This window comes from Protopterus annectens, chromosome 8.part0, assembly GCF_019279795.1.
Source record: "Protopterus annectens isolate FY-2018-M chromosome 8.part0, PAN1.0, whole genome shotgun sequence".
NCBI lineage: Eukaryota > Metazoa > Chordata > Ceratodontiformes > Protopteridae > Protopterus > Protopterus annectens.
Window position 1 is genome coordinate 1,066,616,684 of NC_056741.1, and position 18,632 is coordinate 1,066,635,315.

The following is an 18,632-nucleotide window of genomic DNA, read 5'->3' on the forward strand; positions in this document are numbered from 1 at the left end:
ACTAGGTGGCTGCCTAGGGTGCCGCTGTAGCAGGGGCGCTTTTCTAGTATTTATCTGGTGTAGGGAGACCAGGATGGGGGCACCGGGTGGTGTTGTGGGGGTGCCGTGGAGCCCTTTTGCCTAGAGCACCAGTTGACCTAAGGCCTCTCCTGGACAGCACACAGTCACTACCTATACCCTCGTGCTCTGTGCACTAAAGTGATGGGAACCTCATTACCCCTTAAAATGTCTCGAAGAAAAACTAAGTGTTAAATGGAAATACATGACACATGAGTATACATTGTAATGGAATATACCCTGTATGTCCCTCATCTTCTCTTCAAGTACTCTTTCTCTCTCTCTCTCTCTCTCTCTCTCTCTCTCTAACCACCATGCTGAATTGACTATGTTGGGCTGCCCACTTACTCTTTGTCTTCATGATTTTCATGTTCTGTTAGCTTTGCTTCTTGCTACAGCTCAGCAGCTAAGCTCTGCATCTTTCTAATTCTATTAAGTTGTCCAACATTATGTCTGTCACTTTGAGATGGACTTCAGCTCTATATACCTGCTTCCATCCTATGGAGGTGGATGTATATTTGAATTCAACTATAGACCTGCAGCCATGGTTTCAATTTCTTGCTTGGATTAATTTTTGATTGCTACTAGTTTTTGTGGTGGTGCTGTGGTAGCGTTGTCGCCTCACAGTAAGATGCTGTCTGGTTTGATTCTCAGCTAGAGCGTCTTCTGCATGGAGACATGTGTGAATGGGTGTACCTTTGTTGAAGGTTGTGTGTCAGGGCTGGTAACTTGGCATGTAAAAATCAACCACCAATCATTAGTGGTCCGGAGTTCTGCTGTGGTGACCCCTAACCGGGAAAAGCCGAAAGACACAACAACAACAACTTATTTCACCTTCTTTCCTTCTAGGTATCACTTTAATATAGTGGTAGGTGGAAAAAATCTTAAATACCTTTGACTGCAGCACTAGGCATGATCACTTGTTCCTAAAAATGTAAGTCTGCCAATGTTGTCATGAAGTCATGCACATCAGTTATGTAGTAACAGGAATGCTTTCTAAACTTACCATGAGAATAGTGTAGAATAAAGTCAAACATCATTTTGTTGTATATTTGTCCACATGAATAATAACTATTGGCTTTGGTTGTATAAATGGCCAAATGTACTTCAGACAAGAAGCTTACCCTTAACCTAGAGTGCCTCCATTTGTCAAATGATGGTAAACAGGTTGTAGAAAGGAACATTAAGCAATCTCAACATTGCTCAACATCCATGACCTATGTGTTTTATAACAAAGATTTCCAAAGCAATATTAGAATTGCTTTGTTAAGGATGACAGAGAAGGATTTAATAAGTTTTGCTTTAGCTCATAGTTCTGGAAGTAATAGAACAGCTAGTAGTGAACTTATTTTTGCTCCATCAAGAGATTAATACATCCATGTCTTTGCTTACAAAATTGATTATACAATATTGAGAACAGTTTCAGTTGATCTGTATTTTGAGTCATCCTCAATGTTTACATATGCATTTTTTGAATGGATACCATCATTGTGTGTTTCTGTGCAAACTGAATCAAAATATTATTGCACTATTTAGCAGGAATCAAAATATACATAAAAGGCAGCAGTTCACAATGCTAAGACCTGACATAAATGCATGCTATGCCTTTATAAAAGTTTACTTTTTATCTGAAGTGAATAATACAAAAAATAAAACATTGCTTAGAAATATTTTCTTTTAGTACTGAACTTCCTGATTGCAAGACACAGTAACATTACCGGGAAACAATAATGAGAACTTTTTAATCAAAATAAACACCAAATCAGAAAATGTCCATATCCCTGACTGAAATTCAACTAGGGCTAGTTATAAGATAAAGGATTATTCTGAATTTTGTAAACAATTACCTCAATGGAAGTGGAGAACTGAATGATGAAGTGCAATACTGCATTTAAAAAAAGAACAAAATCAAAGGATTAAAGTGGCTAAAATCGTTCATCTTTGTTATTGGAAACAAGAGTTATAGTAATGTTGTTTCTCTTAACTGGAACTATCTTTGGTATTACATAAGAAAACTAAAAGATTTCTCATAATTTATAGAGAGATTCATACAATACCTAAAAGATACCTATCGCTACACGTGCTTCAGTGACAAAAATTAAATGTACTGTTCTTCCCTCTAGTTTATCCCTCTGTTTTTCCTGCTAAAACATTATTTATCACTCAGAAAAATAATTATTTTTAATTAACTGTTAATAACCTAGCATTTTTAAATATATAAATACTATTTTGCTCTACTCTGGCAACAAGAACATGGAAAAAAAATACAAAAAGAACAGTTGGACTCAAGCCTATTCATGCCCCCCATACTGGGTAACCACAGCAGGAGACAGCCATCTGAAGGAGTAATTTTCCCAGCAGGCATTGGGGTGTACTGTGTCCTTGCCTACATTCAATCCCCTGCATTACTACCAAGGTTGGGAAAGCTTATACCTTGGCCAGGCTAGCCTAGCCTACTCTTAGATTGGGGTCCTATGGGGATCAAACATATCTGTCCACAAGTACTTCTGGAACTTAATGTTGCTTGCACCCTCTTCAACAGCTGAATGCAAGTTGGAAGTATTTTTTTTTAAGCCTTAACCACACCGTCTGGGGACTGATGCAGGGCCCTCTTCAATTGAAGTGTATATTCCTACACATGTGCCTCTAATTGCGGCTATCACTGATTTGGATACAAAGTCGGCATACCCCAGTTAAGTTTTCTTTGCAAGATTCCACTTGAATTAAAACATTAGCCAAATGGGAACCACTTCATTGTCCATATAGAATGAGTGAGCTGGCATCAGTAACTCATTCCCAACCTCTACACTAGAACTTTTCCTTTCCTAATCCATCTTTCACATTTTGGATACATTTTTATGGTTTTCAGATGTGTGTTTATACCCAGCAAGTTCAATGTTTATCAGTTGCATTTTTGTTCCTCTATGTCACAAAGGCAGCCTATGTCTGATTTTACCATTTCATGATATTTATCTTTTTGCAAATACCACATGCTTCCACTTTTTCTGAATTTGGATTAGGATCCTGCTTTTTTGTGGGGCTTAGAGGCAGACTTCTTGTTTCCTTTTACATTTTTTAGAAGCAATTATAATAGAATGATAAAGAGAATTAAAATACCTGATCCTTTAAAATAGTCATTACCAAGAATGTCACTGGAAAAAGTATACTCATCTATTTGCCTTCTGGGCATAGATGTCAAATGTTTTTCTTAAAATGTATTTTCTGTTTTTCAGTTTATTTATTTATTTATTTTTTAATGAAGAAAGCAGTAAGACACATAGCATATTACACTGATGCTCTTTTAGGTGCCATAAAGAAGCTACAGTAGACTGTCACCACAGTAAGATACTTCATAAGTTTTCAGCAACAACAACAGTCCAAAGTACTTTGGAAGATGTCCTGAAATGCAATATTTGCACAGCTACTTTGTAATGTATGGTTTGTGCTCCTACTCTGAGCATTTCCTATCATTTGTTCCACCAGACTCCTCTGGAAGCCTGAGTTGGAGGCCACTCAATCAGGTTAAGTGGCCTGTGATGGAGGCCACTTAACCTGACTGAGTTGTTAGCTCCAACCAATGTTACCTAGCCAGGCTTTGTATGTCCAATTTACTGCTACTGCTGCCTCTGCTAATTCGTGAGATGGGAGCAAGTCTGCATTCTTCATCATGTCAACTTGTCTGTTCACCTCCTCCTCTGAAGAAAGCTACTAGCAGTCAGTATCTAGCAAGGACAGTAGTCCAGACAGCAACTCTGAAATATAAAAAGCCAAAGGGACTTTTCCAATTGTACATTCCTATAGAGCTTGTTTTATAGCATATACATATGTTTTTTATTTTACTTTGTGGGGTTTTTTTTTATATTTTACAGCTTTCAGATTATACTATATAAATATGCTTTTTTCATCTTGCTTCATGGTTTTATATATTTTACAGCTTGCACCTGTTGGTCTTACCCACATGTATGGTGAGAACTGGGGTGTTTATGTGCTTACACTGCTGGGTTCCTTGTATTATTATATAAGAATCATGCGTTGTATACACCATGCATACTCGTGTCTGTGCAAGGACAAGTAGCCTATGATACTATGATTCTAACTTCACATCCTTCTCTGCATCAGGAAGGGTCATACTGCTCTCAGGGCTACATTATATACTACATTTATGTATTACTATCCTTTTCAGTATACCTTCACATCCTGCTTTCCTCTAGTTCACAACACTCCATATATGGGATGGCTTAATGATACAATATTATTACATTTCCATCCATTTGTGTCCTTGCTAGGGGACTGCACTTCCACCCTGTCTTTATGTTCAGAGAACAGCTTACTGCTATTGCGGATCGGTCACATAGTACTGTGCTATTGATCTCAAATGCGGCAAAAATTGCCATTTCAGCTGCTTCTCTCAGTGATATCCACTGTCTTTCTTGAAATATTTTGCAAGTGCCTGTAGTGTATGCCATTTTATAGTATATGCACACAGACAGTATATGTCATTTTCTCTTTATGGTGGTTGTTATAGATACCTCCATGGTTTAGTACATCAGTTCCTGTGGGGAGTCACATACCCTTCTCTGTGATTGACTGAATGTGTTTCCTGTTGCAGTTCCACCCTGTCTTTATGTTCAGATAACACTTTACTGCTATTGCGGATTGGTCACATAGTACTGTGCTATTTTATTGTATGCATTCTCTGTCTGATATGTGTACAAATAAAGACAGTGTACATTAGTTCAGTACATGTCAGGCTTCTTTTTTAAGCCTAATATGCTATGAATTCTGAGCTTTCTGGTGCAGACCATCTAGCCAGTTTAATGTGCATGTTACCATGTATACTGCAGTCATAGAATCGTGTATTTTAGACTTTGCAGCCACTTATCTTCCTGCCTTGCCATAAACTGCATTGCATATCATTGTTTAAGAGCCCACCTTCCCATTTCATAGAGGAAATGGGCTTTGTTCTGTAGATCAGGGGGTAGATTGCCACACAAAAATGTTATGAACATTTCTAGAAAGACATCCAACAATCTTCTGCATGGTTGTGACACTAGCAAAGATAAGGATATCATATTATTCTAGTTGTTAGTGCCTGCAAGATGTAATGAAATATGTTTATCACAGTGCTAATTAATATTCACTTATTTTAGTATGCTTGATATGCAAGGTGCTTCTAAACATTTTAAAAGTAAAATAAACTTACCGGGTGGTACTTTTAAAACAAATGACGGCGATACACCAGTACCCTGTTGATTTGTTGCTTTACAAGTGTAGCTTCCTTTATCACTTTCTTGAATATTCCAGAACTTTAGAACCTCCCCAGGTTGTCTCTTGTACTGTTTGTTATTCAAGAACCAAACGTATTCTGTAGCTTCAGGGTTGCACTTTGCAGTACATATTAAAGTTGTTGTTTTACTATTATTTTTTTGACTGACGTTAACAGATGGTAAAGCTGAAAAATAAATTAGGAATATTACTTGACTATTTGAATAATTACTCTGAATTTTTACCCAACAACTGATGTAGTTTGACAAGGTTTCAAGACATAATAGTTTATATGGACATTAGCCAAGTAAGAGACATGACAGGTAGCTGTTTAACTTTTGTGAAAGTGAAGAGATGTGTATGATTTGGGGAATTTGTGATGAAGCAGTACATTTCCTATTTTTAAGCTGTGACAAAATTTGAATAGCTCATTGAATATCTGGACATGATCAAGAACAGGATTCATGATGGCTTTTTAAACATCGTCAATAAATCACAGCTGTAACAGTGACGCAGATAAACGTATATTAATAGAAAGGAACAAACTGTGATATTTTGCATTGTTTTCATGCAGTATATATGTTTCTTTTTAACAACCATTCAATCAGTCATTATATAAATTGCTCTGTTCCTGCCTGCATAAACCTCACTCCTTCTTCTGGACATTATCCTGCATGTACTGTCTCCACAAAAGCCATTTATTTCTATGTAATTTTCTTCTTCCCTTTTCTAACAATCCCACTTCCAGTTATTTTATCTCCTTTACAATATTTAATACACCAGTTACAGCTTCTTTAGATTTAGAGTTGTATTTTCTAGTAACTACTTTTGGTGGCTAATAGCATTTCAGTTCATAAGGCCTGACTATGTCTACGATATTCAGATCATGTGTTCCAGTTAGAAAGAATCATTTCCTTAGTTACAGCCATTTGCCCCCCGCCCCCAAACATTTCTGACAAAGTACTCTCTTAATCTGACAACCAATTACACTCCCAAATACCACTCTCTTGTCAAAACTCCAGCATTTGCTGTCTACCTGAGGAAAACTTTCTGTAAAGTATGCTTTGGGTATAAAATACTTCACATTCAAGCAAAACTCCTAAACCTTCTGGACTCTTTTGCATACTTGGGAAACATACAGATGTCCTCCCATTAATGTTTTGTAAATTGCCCTTCCATTTCTTCTTTCTAATTTTTTACCTCCTCTGATTGATTCTTTTAGTTATTGTGTAATATTTTATACACCCTACTAATTACCCCCTTTTTGAACAGCAGTTCCTGTTCTAGACTCAACTAAAAACTGTACCAGAGGTCTTTCATAGAGAAACTGAGGTATCAGGAGCAAATACTTAAAGAGACAAACTTGTGAAGAGGCCAAGCAGACGTTTGCACTGTAGGTTGGAGACTACTTTCACTATCCAGGGTTAATACCAGAGTATAGGTGAAGAGAAATTATTTTATTTTTATTTACTGAATACATTTTTATTGATTTTTCAAAAACATATATACAGTATGTATATCAAAAATATTTACATAGTCAAAGTTTGAAGTGGAGAAACAATTCCAAAAACAAGCATTACAAAACTATTTACATAGAATGTCTATACTTGAAAAACTTTGTTTTCTTGAATGTATCTTTGAATAAGATTATAATTTATTACAGTCTTTTGTTTCCAGCACTTGATTTACTTTCTGCCAGGTAATGCTTAAGGAAGTAAGTTGTTCTGTTCTTTCCTTGTTTTCAATTCCAACTGCAAGACTAATAAAACCATGTTCTTGAAATGTTTAAAATTGGGAGGAGTTACAGCTTTCCAGTTATGTGTATTATTTTTCCCTGCAATAACAAGGAGAGTCCACAAAATTACATATTTTTGCCTTGGAACACAAGATGGCACATGTGTATTCAACAAAACTAGAGATTTTGTAAGTTGGAAATTATCAGTGAACAGTGCCTGTAACAAATAGTTAATACTTTCCCGATATTGTTTAAGTAAATGGCATTCATAGAATATGTGTTGCTAATTGGCTGTTGATTGTGATTTACACCTCCAACATCTTTGTTTCTTTCGGCTTTTCCCGGTTAGGGGTCGCCACAGCGAAACTCCGGTCCGCTAATGATTGGCAGTAGATTTTGACGTACTGGCTTACCGGGCCTAACGCACAATCTTCAACGAAGAAACGCCCATTCACTCATGTCGCTACACAGAAGACGCTGTAACTGAGAATCAAATGGGCAATGTCTAACTGTGAGGCGACAACGCTACCGCAGCACCACCACCGCAGTACTTACACCTCCAACACCTATTTTCTTTATATACACTGGATATAAAAAGTGTACACACCCCTGTTAAAATGTGTTATAAAAAAATGAGACCACAATAAATCATTTCAAAACTATTCCCACCTTTAATGTGACCTATCAATTGTATAATTCAATAGAAAAACAAACAAATCTGTTAGGGGAAAAATATAAAAAAATAAAAAATGTGCAATAAGCTGGTTGCATAAGTGTGCACACCCTTAAACTAATAGTTTTTTGGAGTACCTTTTGATTTAATTACAAAATTCAGTCTTCTTGGGTAGGAGTCTATCAGCATGGTACATCTTGACCTGGCAATATTTGCCCACTCTTCCTTGTAAAAGTGCTCCAAATCTGTCATATTGTGAGGGCATCTCTTGTGCACAGCCCTCTTCAGGTCACCCCACAGATTTTCTAGTGGATTTAGGTCTGGGCTCTGGCTGGGCCATTCCAAAACTTTAATTTTCTTCTGGTGAAGCCATTCTTTTGTTGATTTGTATGTATGCTTGTGGTCATTGTCGTGTTGAAAGGTGAAAATTCCTTTCCATCTTTAGCTTTCTAGCAGACGTCTGAAGGTTTTGGGCCAAAAGTGACTGGTATTTGGAACTGTTCATAATTCACTCCACCTTGACTAAAGCCCCAGTTCCAGCTGAAGAAAAGCAACCCAAAGCATGATACTGCCACCATCATGCTTCACCGTGGGGATGGTGTTCTTTTGGTGATGTGAAGTGTTGTGTTTGCGCCAAACATACCTTTTGGAATTGTGGCCAAAAAGTTCAACCTTGGTCTCATCAGACCATAACACATTTTCCCTCATGTGTTTGGGAGAATTGATGCATTGTTTTGCAAATTTTAGCTGGGATTGGATGTTTTTCTGTATAAGAAAAGGCTTCCATCTTGCAACCCTACCACACTGCCCAGACATCTGGAGAATACGGGAGATTGTTGTCACGTAGTACACAACCAGTACTTGCCAGAAATTCCTGCAACTCCTTCAGTGTTGCTGTAGATCTCTTGGCAGCCTCCCTGACTAGTTTTTGTCTTGTCTTTTCATCAATTTTGGAGGGACGCCTAGTTCTTTGCAACGTTACTGCTGTCCCATATTTTCTACACTTTTTTATGACGGTCTTCACTGTGTTCCGTGGTATATCCAATGCTGTAGAAATGTTTTTGTTTCCTTCTCCTGACTGATACCTTTCAACAATGAAATCCCTTTGATGCTTTGTAAGTTCTCTGCTAACCATGGCTTTTGCTGTAGCAGGCAACTGAGTAAATGTCAAGGAAATCCTACTAGGACAGCTGAACTTTATTTGAGGTTAATCAGAATCTCTTTAATTGATGGCAGGTGTGTAACCAAGAAGACTGAATGGTGTAATTAAATCAAAATGTGCTTCAACAAAGTATTTGTTTAAGGGTGGGCACACTTATGCAACCAGCTTATTGTACATTTTTAATTTTTTATATTTATCCCTGTGACAGATTTGCTTGTTTTTCAATTGAATTGTGCAGGTTATAGGTCACATTCCAGGTGGGAAAAGTCTCATTTTTTTATATCACAAAAACCTGGCATTTTAATAGGAGCGTGTACATTTTTATATACACTGTATATTAGTTCTAATGTGTGTGGTGTTAAGTATGTTCTATGTAAAAATTGTCATGTGAAAAATTGCCAATATAGTAATAAAGATGAAGATGTAAGAATTAATTTTTTTATCTTTATCATCTGGCATTTTACCATTAACTGTTTCATAGTATTTCCATATATTTTGTTTATTATGAACTCGTTTCTTTTACTAATTTGTACAGTACTTATAAAATTCCTTTCCCATTTCTGGGAAATTCCATCAACATGATTAACTGCTCTATGAGCTTAGGAACCTTTTCCCTAACAGACTTCTGCTTTATTGCCTGTTGGTTTAAAACTGTTTGTTTTAATCCCTGCAGTGTTAACCACATGTTGTTTTCAAGGTCATACTCACTAATAATTTGCTCTGTCATTAGTACTTTATTAGTGTTTATCAACTGACGCCAGTAAATTAGACCATTCTTACTAAGTGTTTTAACTACTACTGAGTCCTGAGTTATAATATTATTTTGTGTATATGCTATTGGGAATATGAAAAAAGACCATGCTTTTATAGCCAGACTTTTGTTTACAAAGTGCATAAAAGACTTTACAGTATTGATAATGTATTTAGAATTTATATTTTTGTGTTTCCCTTTTGCCATGTATTCCTTCAATAACCAAAGTAAGCTATTAGGTACTATTTCCATGTGTTTATTTATTGTATCATGAGTGGTTTTTAACCAGATTTTTTCATGTACTAGTTTCCATTTGGAAGTATATTCTTTGTTTAACCATAGAGAAACTGTTTTTAAAGCTGATGATTATGTATATCCTTTTAAATCTGGTAAGCCTAATCCACCTTCTTCCCATTTGTCAAAATGATGTCTTAGGGCAATTCTAGGTATTTTAGGGTACCATAAGAATTTCATTATTAACCTTTCTAATTGTTTTAAATATGACTTAGGTGGAGGCAGCGAGCAAGCTTGTATAAAATACAGAATTTTCGGGAATATAATCATTTTAATTATAATCTTTCCTTCATGGTAAAAAAACAGCTTATTCCATTTTTGTATGAGTTTTTTGATATTATCAAAAATCTCTTTATAGTTTAGTTGCACTGTTGTATATATGTAATTTGTAATTTTAACTCCTAAGTATTTGATTGTATCATTTCTAGATAGATATTTATGATATTCTTTGCTTAATGCTTTTTGTCCATATTAATTAGTAACGTATTGTTATTTTCATTAAATGATAGTCCAGAAATCTTCTTAAACTGTTTTGTTGCTTTCCATAGTTCTTTTAGTGTGTTATTATCTTCTTTTAAAGTCAATAAAATGTTATCTGCAAATAGTGGAATCTTTAACTCAAGGTCAGTATCTAGTTGAATTCCTTGAATGTTTGGGTTTCCACATATGAAATTTGCTAATGGTTCTATTACTAATGCGAATAACAAAGCAGAAAGTGGACAGCCTTGTTTTGTACCTTTTATAATGGTAATAGTCTCCAACAAACAGGATCCTATTTTTTTGTATGCTGAAGATTTATCATAAAGAGACCTTATTAGTGAGGTAAAATTTTTCGAAAATCCATACTTCACCAGTACAAGCCAAAGGTAATCCCAATTCACAGAATCAAATGCACTGTTAATATCTAAGCAAATGACATCCGTTTTATTTTTTCCTTTTGTTTATGAAATTAGTAAGGGGCAAAATTCTCTTTATATTGTCATATGTATTTCTGTTTTTAATGAATCCTGTTTAATTGTTCTCAATCAATAACAGCAATATTTATTTTATTCTGTTTGCATGAACTATCATAAATATTCTATAATCTATATTTAATAAAGGGTCTATATTTAATAAAGGGTCTATTTTAAATCTTCGAATGCTGGAAATGTCAAACGTCATATGGTCGAGACTATATGATCGACATTTCAAGTGTTCGAAGACTGACTTTTAATGGCACCGTACAGTGCAGAATGGGAGAATTTCCTTTTTCTGCACTGAAGTGCGGTCTCTGAGTTAGTATATTTAAGTAGGGGGGCTTGCTCGCACTGTTAAGTTGTGTTTTAATTTTTTTTATTCTATATTTGAACTTCCAAATGTTGACCAAATGGTCTCATCCATGTGGTATTCAACATTTTGGACATTCGAATATTTGACATAGACCCTTTAATAAACCTATGGGTCTATATGAGGTACAGTCATCAGGTTTTTTATCTTGTTTCAAAATTGGTGATACTTGAGTGTATTTCCAAGAAGAAGGGTATTTATTACCTTCTTTAACTGATGTGAACACAGTAATAGATTTAATGCATTATTAGATAGTAGTTTAAACATTTCTGGTGTCATATTATCATTACTTGAGGCTTTGTTTAATTTTAGTTTAAAGAAATGATTTTCATGGCTATTCATTTACTCTGTAAACTAATTTAGTTATGCACTCTTATGAATTGTGCTATCCTTTGGTCCTGTGCTTAGCTAATCACCAAATTAATTGGTCCATCTGGCTGCAATCTTTGTTTTTGGGTTTTAGAAGAGGAACATATATATATATATATATATATATATATATATATATATATATATATATGGAGAGAGAGACTGAATAAAACACTGGAAACTACAGTGATTTTTGGAATTTTTTTTCTTTTCCAAGTGAAAATGCTAATTATGTTTACATGCTTCACTCTTTGTTTAAAATGCTGCCTTCTTTGTACTGAAATTACAACAGCTCTGAAACAAAGCCGACCTGGAAGAATGCAATTCATCTCCAGTGGCATTAATTTGAGATTTTTGAAAATAATGCAACTGATTTTCATGAGATAAAATTCTGAGACTTATACCCATGGAAATTAAATGCAATTTCTACTCATTACCATAATTACATTATTATTTACTTCTTGTATCCATATGTAAGTAAAAATATTCTGATTAAAGAACACCAAATAAAGCAAAGTGAGACTTTTAAAAAATAACAAATATAAGAAAAATACAAGTTGAAGAATAACTATTTTGACCTAAAATGCCAAATTTCAAAAGATCTCATGATTTTCCAGCACTCTTATAATCTAAACTAAAGAATTTTCAATGATTTTCTCAGGAAAAAAATAGAAGTCAACATCCCTGTTTAGCAGTGTGCTAACTGAGAATAGTGATGAGGAATGCAACTTATCAGTTATTGTTAATTTTTTTGGATTTGGCATTTTAATACTGGTATTCTGATTTATCTGCTATCACTGACATCACTGCACCACTGCTATGTTCTTAAACTTTGTCTTTCAACCATGATTAAATTATTCTAAGGCTTACAAGTTACTGTCACCAACTTTTGTTTTTTTTTATAACCACCTGGCTGCTTTTTAAAGGTGATTAAAATTGTTTTTAGTTACTATAGCTTACATTTCTGATGACCAGAAATGAATCCGTTTATGCAGTGTGACTGGTTTATAGGTCAGCATTAGGACTGCATTTTTGATACCTCTCTTTGCAGAGAACTTTATTCACTGACCCCTAAACTTAATAAAATTAACTCCAAGATTACTGACTCTCGTAGACCAATCCTTACCAAAGTGACCTCATTTTTGCTAAAACAAATCTTGGTGAAGTCTAAACCTTTTAAGCATTTGGTAGTTGAACCTCTGATGAGATACTAGGAGAGCATTTTTGTCTTAACAGTTTAAAGCAGTTTGCATTTCTGTCTGGAAATATCTGTAGTATTTCAATATTCAAATGACAACTCGGACTTATTGAACGCATTTTCTGTAACAAAACAAAAAAACTTGGATTATTTTTTCCCTTGGTCATATTCATTTTACATTCTGAAACAGCTTGCTTTGTGGGCATTACATCTCTGGACTTTTTAAGACCATATTAAGTAGGACAAGGACAACAGTTCTTCAGATTTGGTATAGATGATTCCATCTTTAAGAGTTAAATATCATATTTCAATTACTATCCATAGGTTGCAGCTAATGAGCTGTGGAAGCTACTAAATATATACTTTACTTTGAGCAATATTGTGGCTATAAGAAATAGCTTTGGCAATATTTTCCACCGTAATGAAATGCATCTGTTTTATTGTCATTATTTTTTATTGCGGAATAAACATGACATTAAATATTTGGCACAAAAAGTAGTTCTGGACTGAAAAAAAGTGGATGGTGGGTAAATGAGCTTGTAAGGACTTCATAAATAGAGACAGTGGCAATTCAAATACAGACACAAGGGCATATTAGTTCAATAAACATTTTGACAGAGGCCAGACTAAATGGTTTATAGTATAAGTCTTTTGTTGGAAATTGAAATTCCATGAGGTCATAAAGGATAGCATAAAAGCTAGGATATTCCAATGTCATGTCAGACATTTTAAGATCAGCTGGTCTGCTCTACAGTCAAAAGACTCTTGGAGACCAACCATTACAGCTAGCTCACAGAGTCTCAATATTGCAGCTAACTTATACTTTTAACAACTGCTTTTACAAAACCATTATTACTTTGTCCCAGTCTCAGTTGATGGCACAATACTACCAGCTCACTAATATATTTCAGTATCCAATTAACCACTACCTTAAATTTATTTGCTATGTATTTATTTACTTTAATTAACTAGATTAATTGTACTGAACCTGTGGCACAGCTTCAGGGAAGGCATCTCAGGGTGACATTTACACAAACTATTGTCATCTGGGAAGGGGATGGTGCTTTTAAGGGCCTTCCTCATCAAAATGAAAGCATCACACCTGGGAGTTGCTTGACAGGAGGATAAAAGTGTTGCAAAAATCAGTGAAAAATAGGTACCGAGAAGTCTGGTGTAAGTAGACTGCATAATGAAGTGCTGTTTGATTTAACATATGAAACAGAAGCAGAAAAAAGCAATTCAGAAAAAAATGTGGGTTAATATCCTTTAGATAATAGAAAAGGATACTGATGAAAATATGCTAGGTGACAAGCGCATGACAGTGGTATTCTTATGAAGCAATGAGTGTGGATAACATTGTGAGTAACATAGTGGAAGGATGGTCATATCTTGGTGATGTCAGACTTTGAAGAAGATGCAAAGAGGAAGGCTACCAGAAAAAAGAAGAATGTTACTGCCTTCAGAACACTTGCAGAAGTGGTAAGACAATGGAGGAATGATGATAAAGTGGAGAGAAAGAACTTAATGTAGGTACAGTTCATTGCTGCAAGACAGATTCTTCCAATATGTTCTGGAAAAGAATAATACAGTTATTAGCATTACATGAATTAAAAGAAAAGCATTATTATATTTAAGAATAGAAAATGTATGTGACATGTCTTTTAAGTCAATGGAGAGTTTTAAAAAGTTTTGATACAGTTTGGAAAGAAGAAAGATCTTTGACCATGGACTGACTTTTATGCATGCAGTTTGCTATTACAAAAATGCAGAAAAATTCTTCTGCAGCTAGGAATGGCTGTTGTTACAAAAAAAAGATGTTATGGTAGATTTAAAAACACTGTAAAAATGCAACAAGAACATTAAAAAAGCTGAATTATGAAGTATGTTAAGAAAGTGTTGCAGATCTTAAAGTTGAAAGTAACAGAGCTGTTTATATGTCATATTTTATTTTGTTAATAAGTATATTAACCATGACAGGAAGCAACCAAAATGTTTTAGCATTGTGATAATTAGGACATTTGGGATACAAGAAAGGCTGTGTAATATGGAACAATACGTAATAAAATTGTATTCAGAAATGTACTAAAGAAGGAGAAGAGAGACATTATCTGTTGTATGATAACCAGAGTGTAATTAGTAATGCAACATATGAGGATAGAAAAAGATGGTAAATGAAATGTATATTAAAAAGTTAAAAAAGAGAGACATTTATAAAACTTGGGGTAGCTTGTAAAAAAGACTACTGAAATTTGACAGAATTATCAATTTGAAATATGCTTGAGAGTTTAGATCAAGAAGAGTGAATGAGGAAGGGGATTTGACCAAAGTTGGAAATAATTCTATAAGGAAAATGATTAAAAAAGGCAATGAAAAGACTAAAATATGAAACTGAAATGGAAAATTAATTAATGTTAACTTCAAACTTGAAGCAAAAATATTTATGGCACTAAAATGGACAGAAACTAAAAAGGATGTATATGTGTGTGTGTGTGTGTGTGTGTGTGTGTGTGTGTGTGTGTGTGTGTGTGTGTGTGTGTGTGTGTTTGTATATATATATATATATATATATATATATATATATATATATATATGTATGTGCGTGTGTGTATCTATACATACATATCCATCCATCTATCCTCAGTCCCTTTTCCCATTTTGCACATAGGGTCAGGGTGTCAGTTCTGCAGTGACAATAATCTTGAGTGAAGGTTTTACATCACTGGGTGGCTAGCCCTGCCATGGTAATTCATTCTCAAAGTCAGATCCACATACTGTATGTCTTTGGGAAGAAACCAGAGCACCCAGAAGAAACCCATATATATATATATATATATATATATATATATATATATATATATATATATATACACACACACACACACACACACATATTCATATATATATATATATATATATATATATATATATATATATATATATGGGTCTAGGACATTTCACTGAATGCACATTTCACTGAAAGTCAAATTAGTGTGCACTTTTCACTGAAAGCTCAATTCATTGAAAACTCAATTCACTGAAACACATTTCAATGAAAGTTATATATGGATTTTTCCCCACTATAGTGTGACCCTGGAGTTAGTATTATAGTAAGGAGGGGTGGGGCGCAACCCCCCACATATTTTAAATATTTTGAAATATATACATGGATACTTAATTCCAATATATTACTCTTTTCCAAAAATAATATATACTTAAAATATGTGGGGCGCTATGGTCCCCCCCCCATTACTATATATACTAACTCCAGGGTCACACTACAGTGGGGAAAAGGCCATGTATAACTTTCAGTGAAATGTGTTTCAGTGAATTGAGTTTTCAGTGAATTGTGCTTTCAATGATTTGTATTCAGTCATTTGAGTTTCAGTGAAATGTGCATTCAGTGAAATGTCCTAAACTCATATATATATATATATATATATATATATATATATATATATATATATATACACACACACACACACACACACACACACACGCGCGCGTGTGTGTGTGTGTGTGTGTGTGTGTGTGTGTATTTATCTTTACATGGTACCAGGGGTATTAATAAAAGAATGAAAGAAATTGAAAACTAGGTTGGATGGAAAAGTTAGATGTATAGTGGGGTTAAAAACAGTCCAGAATGGATGTACTAATAAAAGAAAAATGCATTCTATTTGAAAAGAATGATAAATGAGTCTGGGCAATGTATGGAGTGAGGAGAAGTACTGAAAATATGTTCATACTTTGCAGTTATAGAATAGAATAATAGCAAAAATATACGAAGAGATCAAGCCTTATTTATTGATAAATACATATACTATCATACCAGATTATTTCAGTTGTAATTTATGAGTTCAAGATAAAAAGAAGAAAAAATGAAGATGGATGTAGATAGGACAGTACACTAAACTTAATTTCATATTAAGGAAAGAAGAAATAAGGAAGCAAATTATTTCTTAAGTCAACAGATAATAAAAGAAATAGGCAAAAGTGTATTTTTCGATTTATATTTATTTCTAAACTCTGATAAAGCACTGATCCATTTGTAACTTTTTCAGACTTCTTGGGAGCACTGCTTTTTTAAGTGACATGCTCAGAGTTGCAGAGCAGGCAAACAGAGTGAGGAAATCAAACACTGCATCACAGGAAGCAGTTTGCTGACAGCTCATAGATTTAATTCTTTGTACTATCTGTTAATTATAATAAAGTGGTAGTGATGAAAATTGGAGAAAATGTTGTGAGGCTAAGAAGATCTTATGGGGCCAGTCCTCATGTTTATATGCCTCAGAACACTTTTTCATCAAATCCTTTTTAAAAGAAGATGAATTGTTAATCTGAAGTTGTGTGGGAGATAATTCCATTGTGTTTTTGCTCTGATATTAAAGCTCCCTATTTTAGTCCTTGAGTATGACGATAGTATTGTGACAAAGTAATTATCATTTCTTGTACCTTTGTTTAACTTTATAAACCTAATGTACAGAATTGTGTAATGCTTTATGGCTCTATATAAGAAGACATCTGTAAAGTCTGTAGTAAATGGAATACAAATTAAAGTTCTTCAGTCTATCCTTATATGACATTGTTTTTCTTGTGTAGACCACCTTTGTACACTTGTGAGTTATTAAGTTGTTAACATTAAAAGCACAAAAAACCTCCTCAATATTTCAGTGTCAGTTTAACAGGGCTGATAAATACAGACATCAGAGCTATCACATTTCTGGGGGTAATGTATCATGTTGCAGACCTGGTATCCCTTTGTAGCTTGCAGTTTCACAAATTGATTAAAGTTTAATTTGTGTATTAGTGACAAGATCATTGAAATGCACACAATCAGAAATTCATGTGTTTTATAAACATAATGGTAGTTGATGTTTTTCTCACATGTAGTAGATGGCATTTCTTGGCATTAAATTTTACATAGTTTTGATTAGCCCATTCCAATAGCTTGTCAGTGCAACACTGGAAGACAGCCTGATCCACGTTTGCTACTACCCTTGTTATTTTAGAGTAATCAGTGAACTTAGCTACTCAGCATGAGCAATCACTTGTGAATGTTGACATAAAAATTAAGAACAGGTAGGGCCCCAAAACTGACCCCTGTGGTACCCTACCATTGATTTGATGTTCCTAAGACATAACTCCTTTTGCTCTTTCTACTGATTTTCTAAAGCCAGTTGTTGATTCAAGTAATAATATGCTCATTAGTATTGTTCTTTCTCATGGTATCCATTACAACTTTGCACGGTACAGTGTTGAATACCTGTCTTTATGTTTAATGAAACACATCAACTAGGACACCCATATCAATGGCATTAATGACTTCTGAATAAAATTCATTTAGGATAGTCAGTTAGCATTGCTGTTTTATGAATCCATCTTGATTAATGTCAACTTCTTTGATGTTTGTGTTATTTCTTATGTAGAGTAGTGATGCTTTTATAAATGTGTGTAATGTGAGCATATTTCTGCATTGCTGGTACATATCCTTTCTCTAGTGTTTGCTGAAATAGTACTGTCATATAGGGAGTTTAACTGCTATTCGTATTAGTAAAAAAGTATCTTTTATATCACAGGGCTGTGAGGTTGAGTCCTTCTTTACTACACCGAGTGTATCTTCTACCAACACTTCTTTAATTTCTGAGCATGTGACTGCAGAGAAATAGGAATACTGGTAAAATGTTAAGCAAATTCCCTGGCAGCTTCCTCCATTGTAGAAAGCACCTTATCTTCCTTACTTGCAGTAACACTTGGCCCACTTTTTTTGGTAGTTCCTGAAGTGTTTGCTAAAGGATTTCTTGTTAT

The 18,632-nt window shown here is 34.5% G+C and overlaps 1 protein-coding gene across 3 annotated transcripts in view; it reads right to left on the bottom strand.

The window, feature by feature from the left end:
- Positions 1-18,632, bottom strand: part of LOC122809220 (hemicentin-1-like) — a 607,229-nt gene that overhangs the window by 292,730 nt on the left and 295,867 nt on the right. For all 3 annotated transcript variants that reach the window (XM_044080533.1, XM_044080535.1, XM_044080534.1), the window contains exon 4: positions 5,261-5,509. In XM_044080533.1, the coding sequence (XP_043936468.1) occupies positions 5,261-5,509 (249 nt within the window). The remainder of the gene's footprint in view (positions 1-5,260; positions 5,510-18,632) is intronic.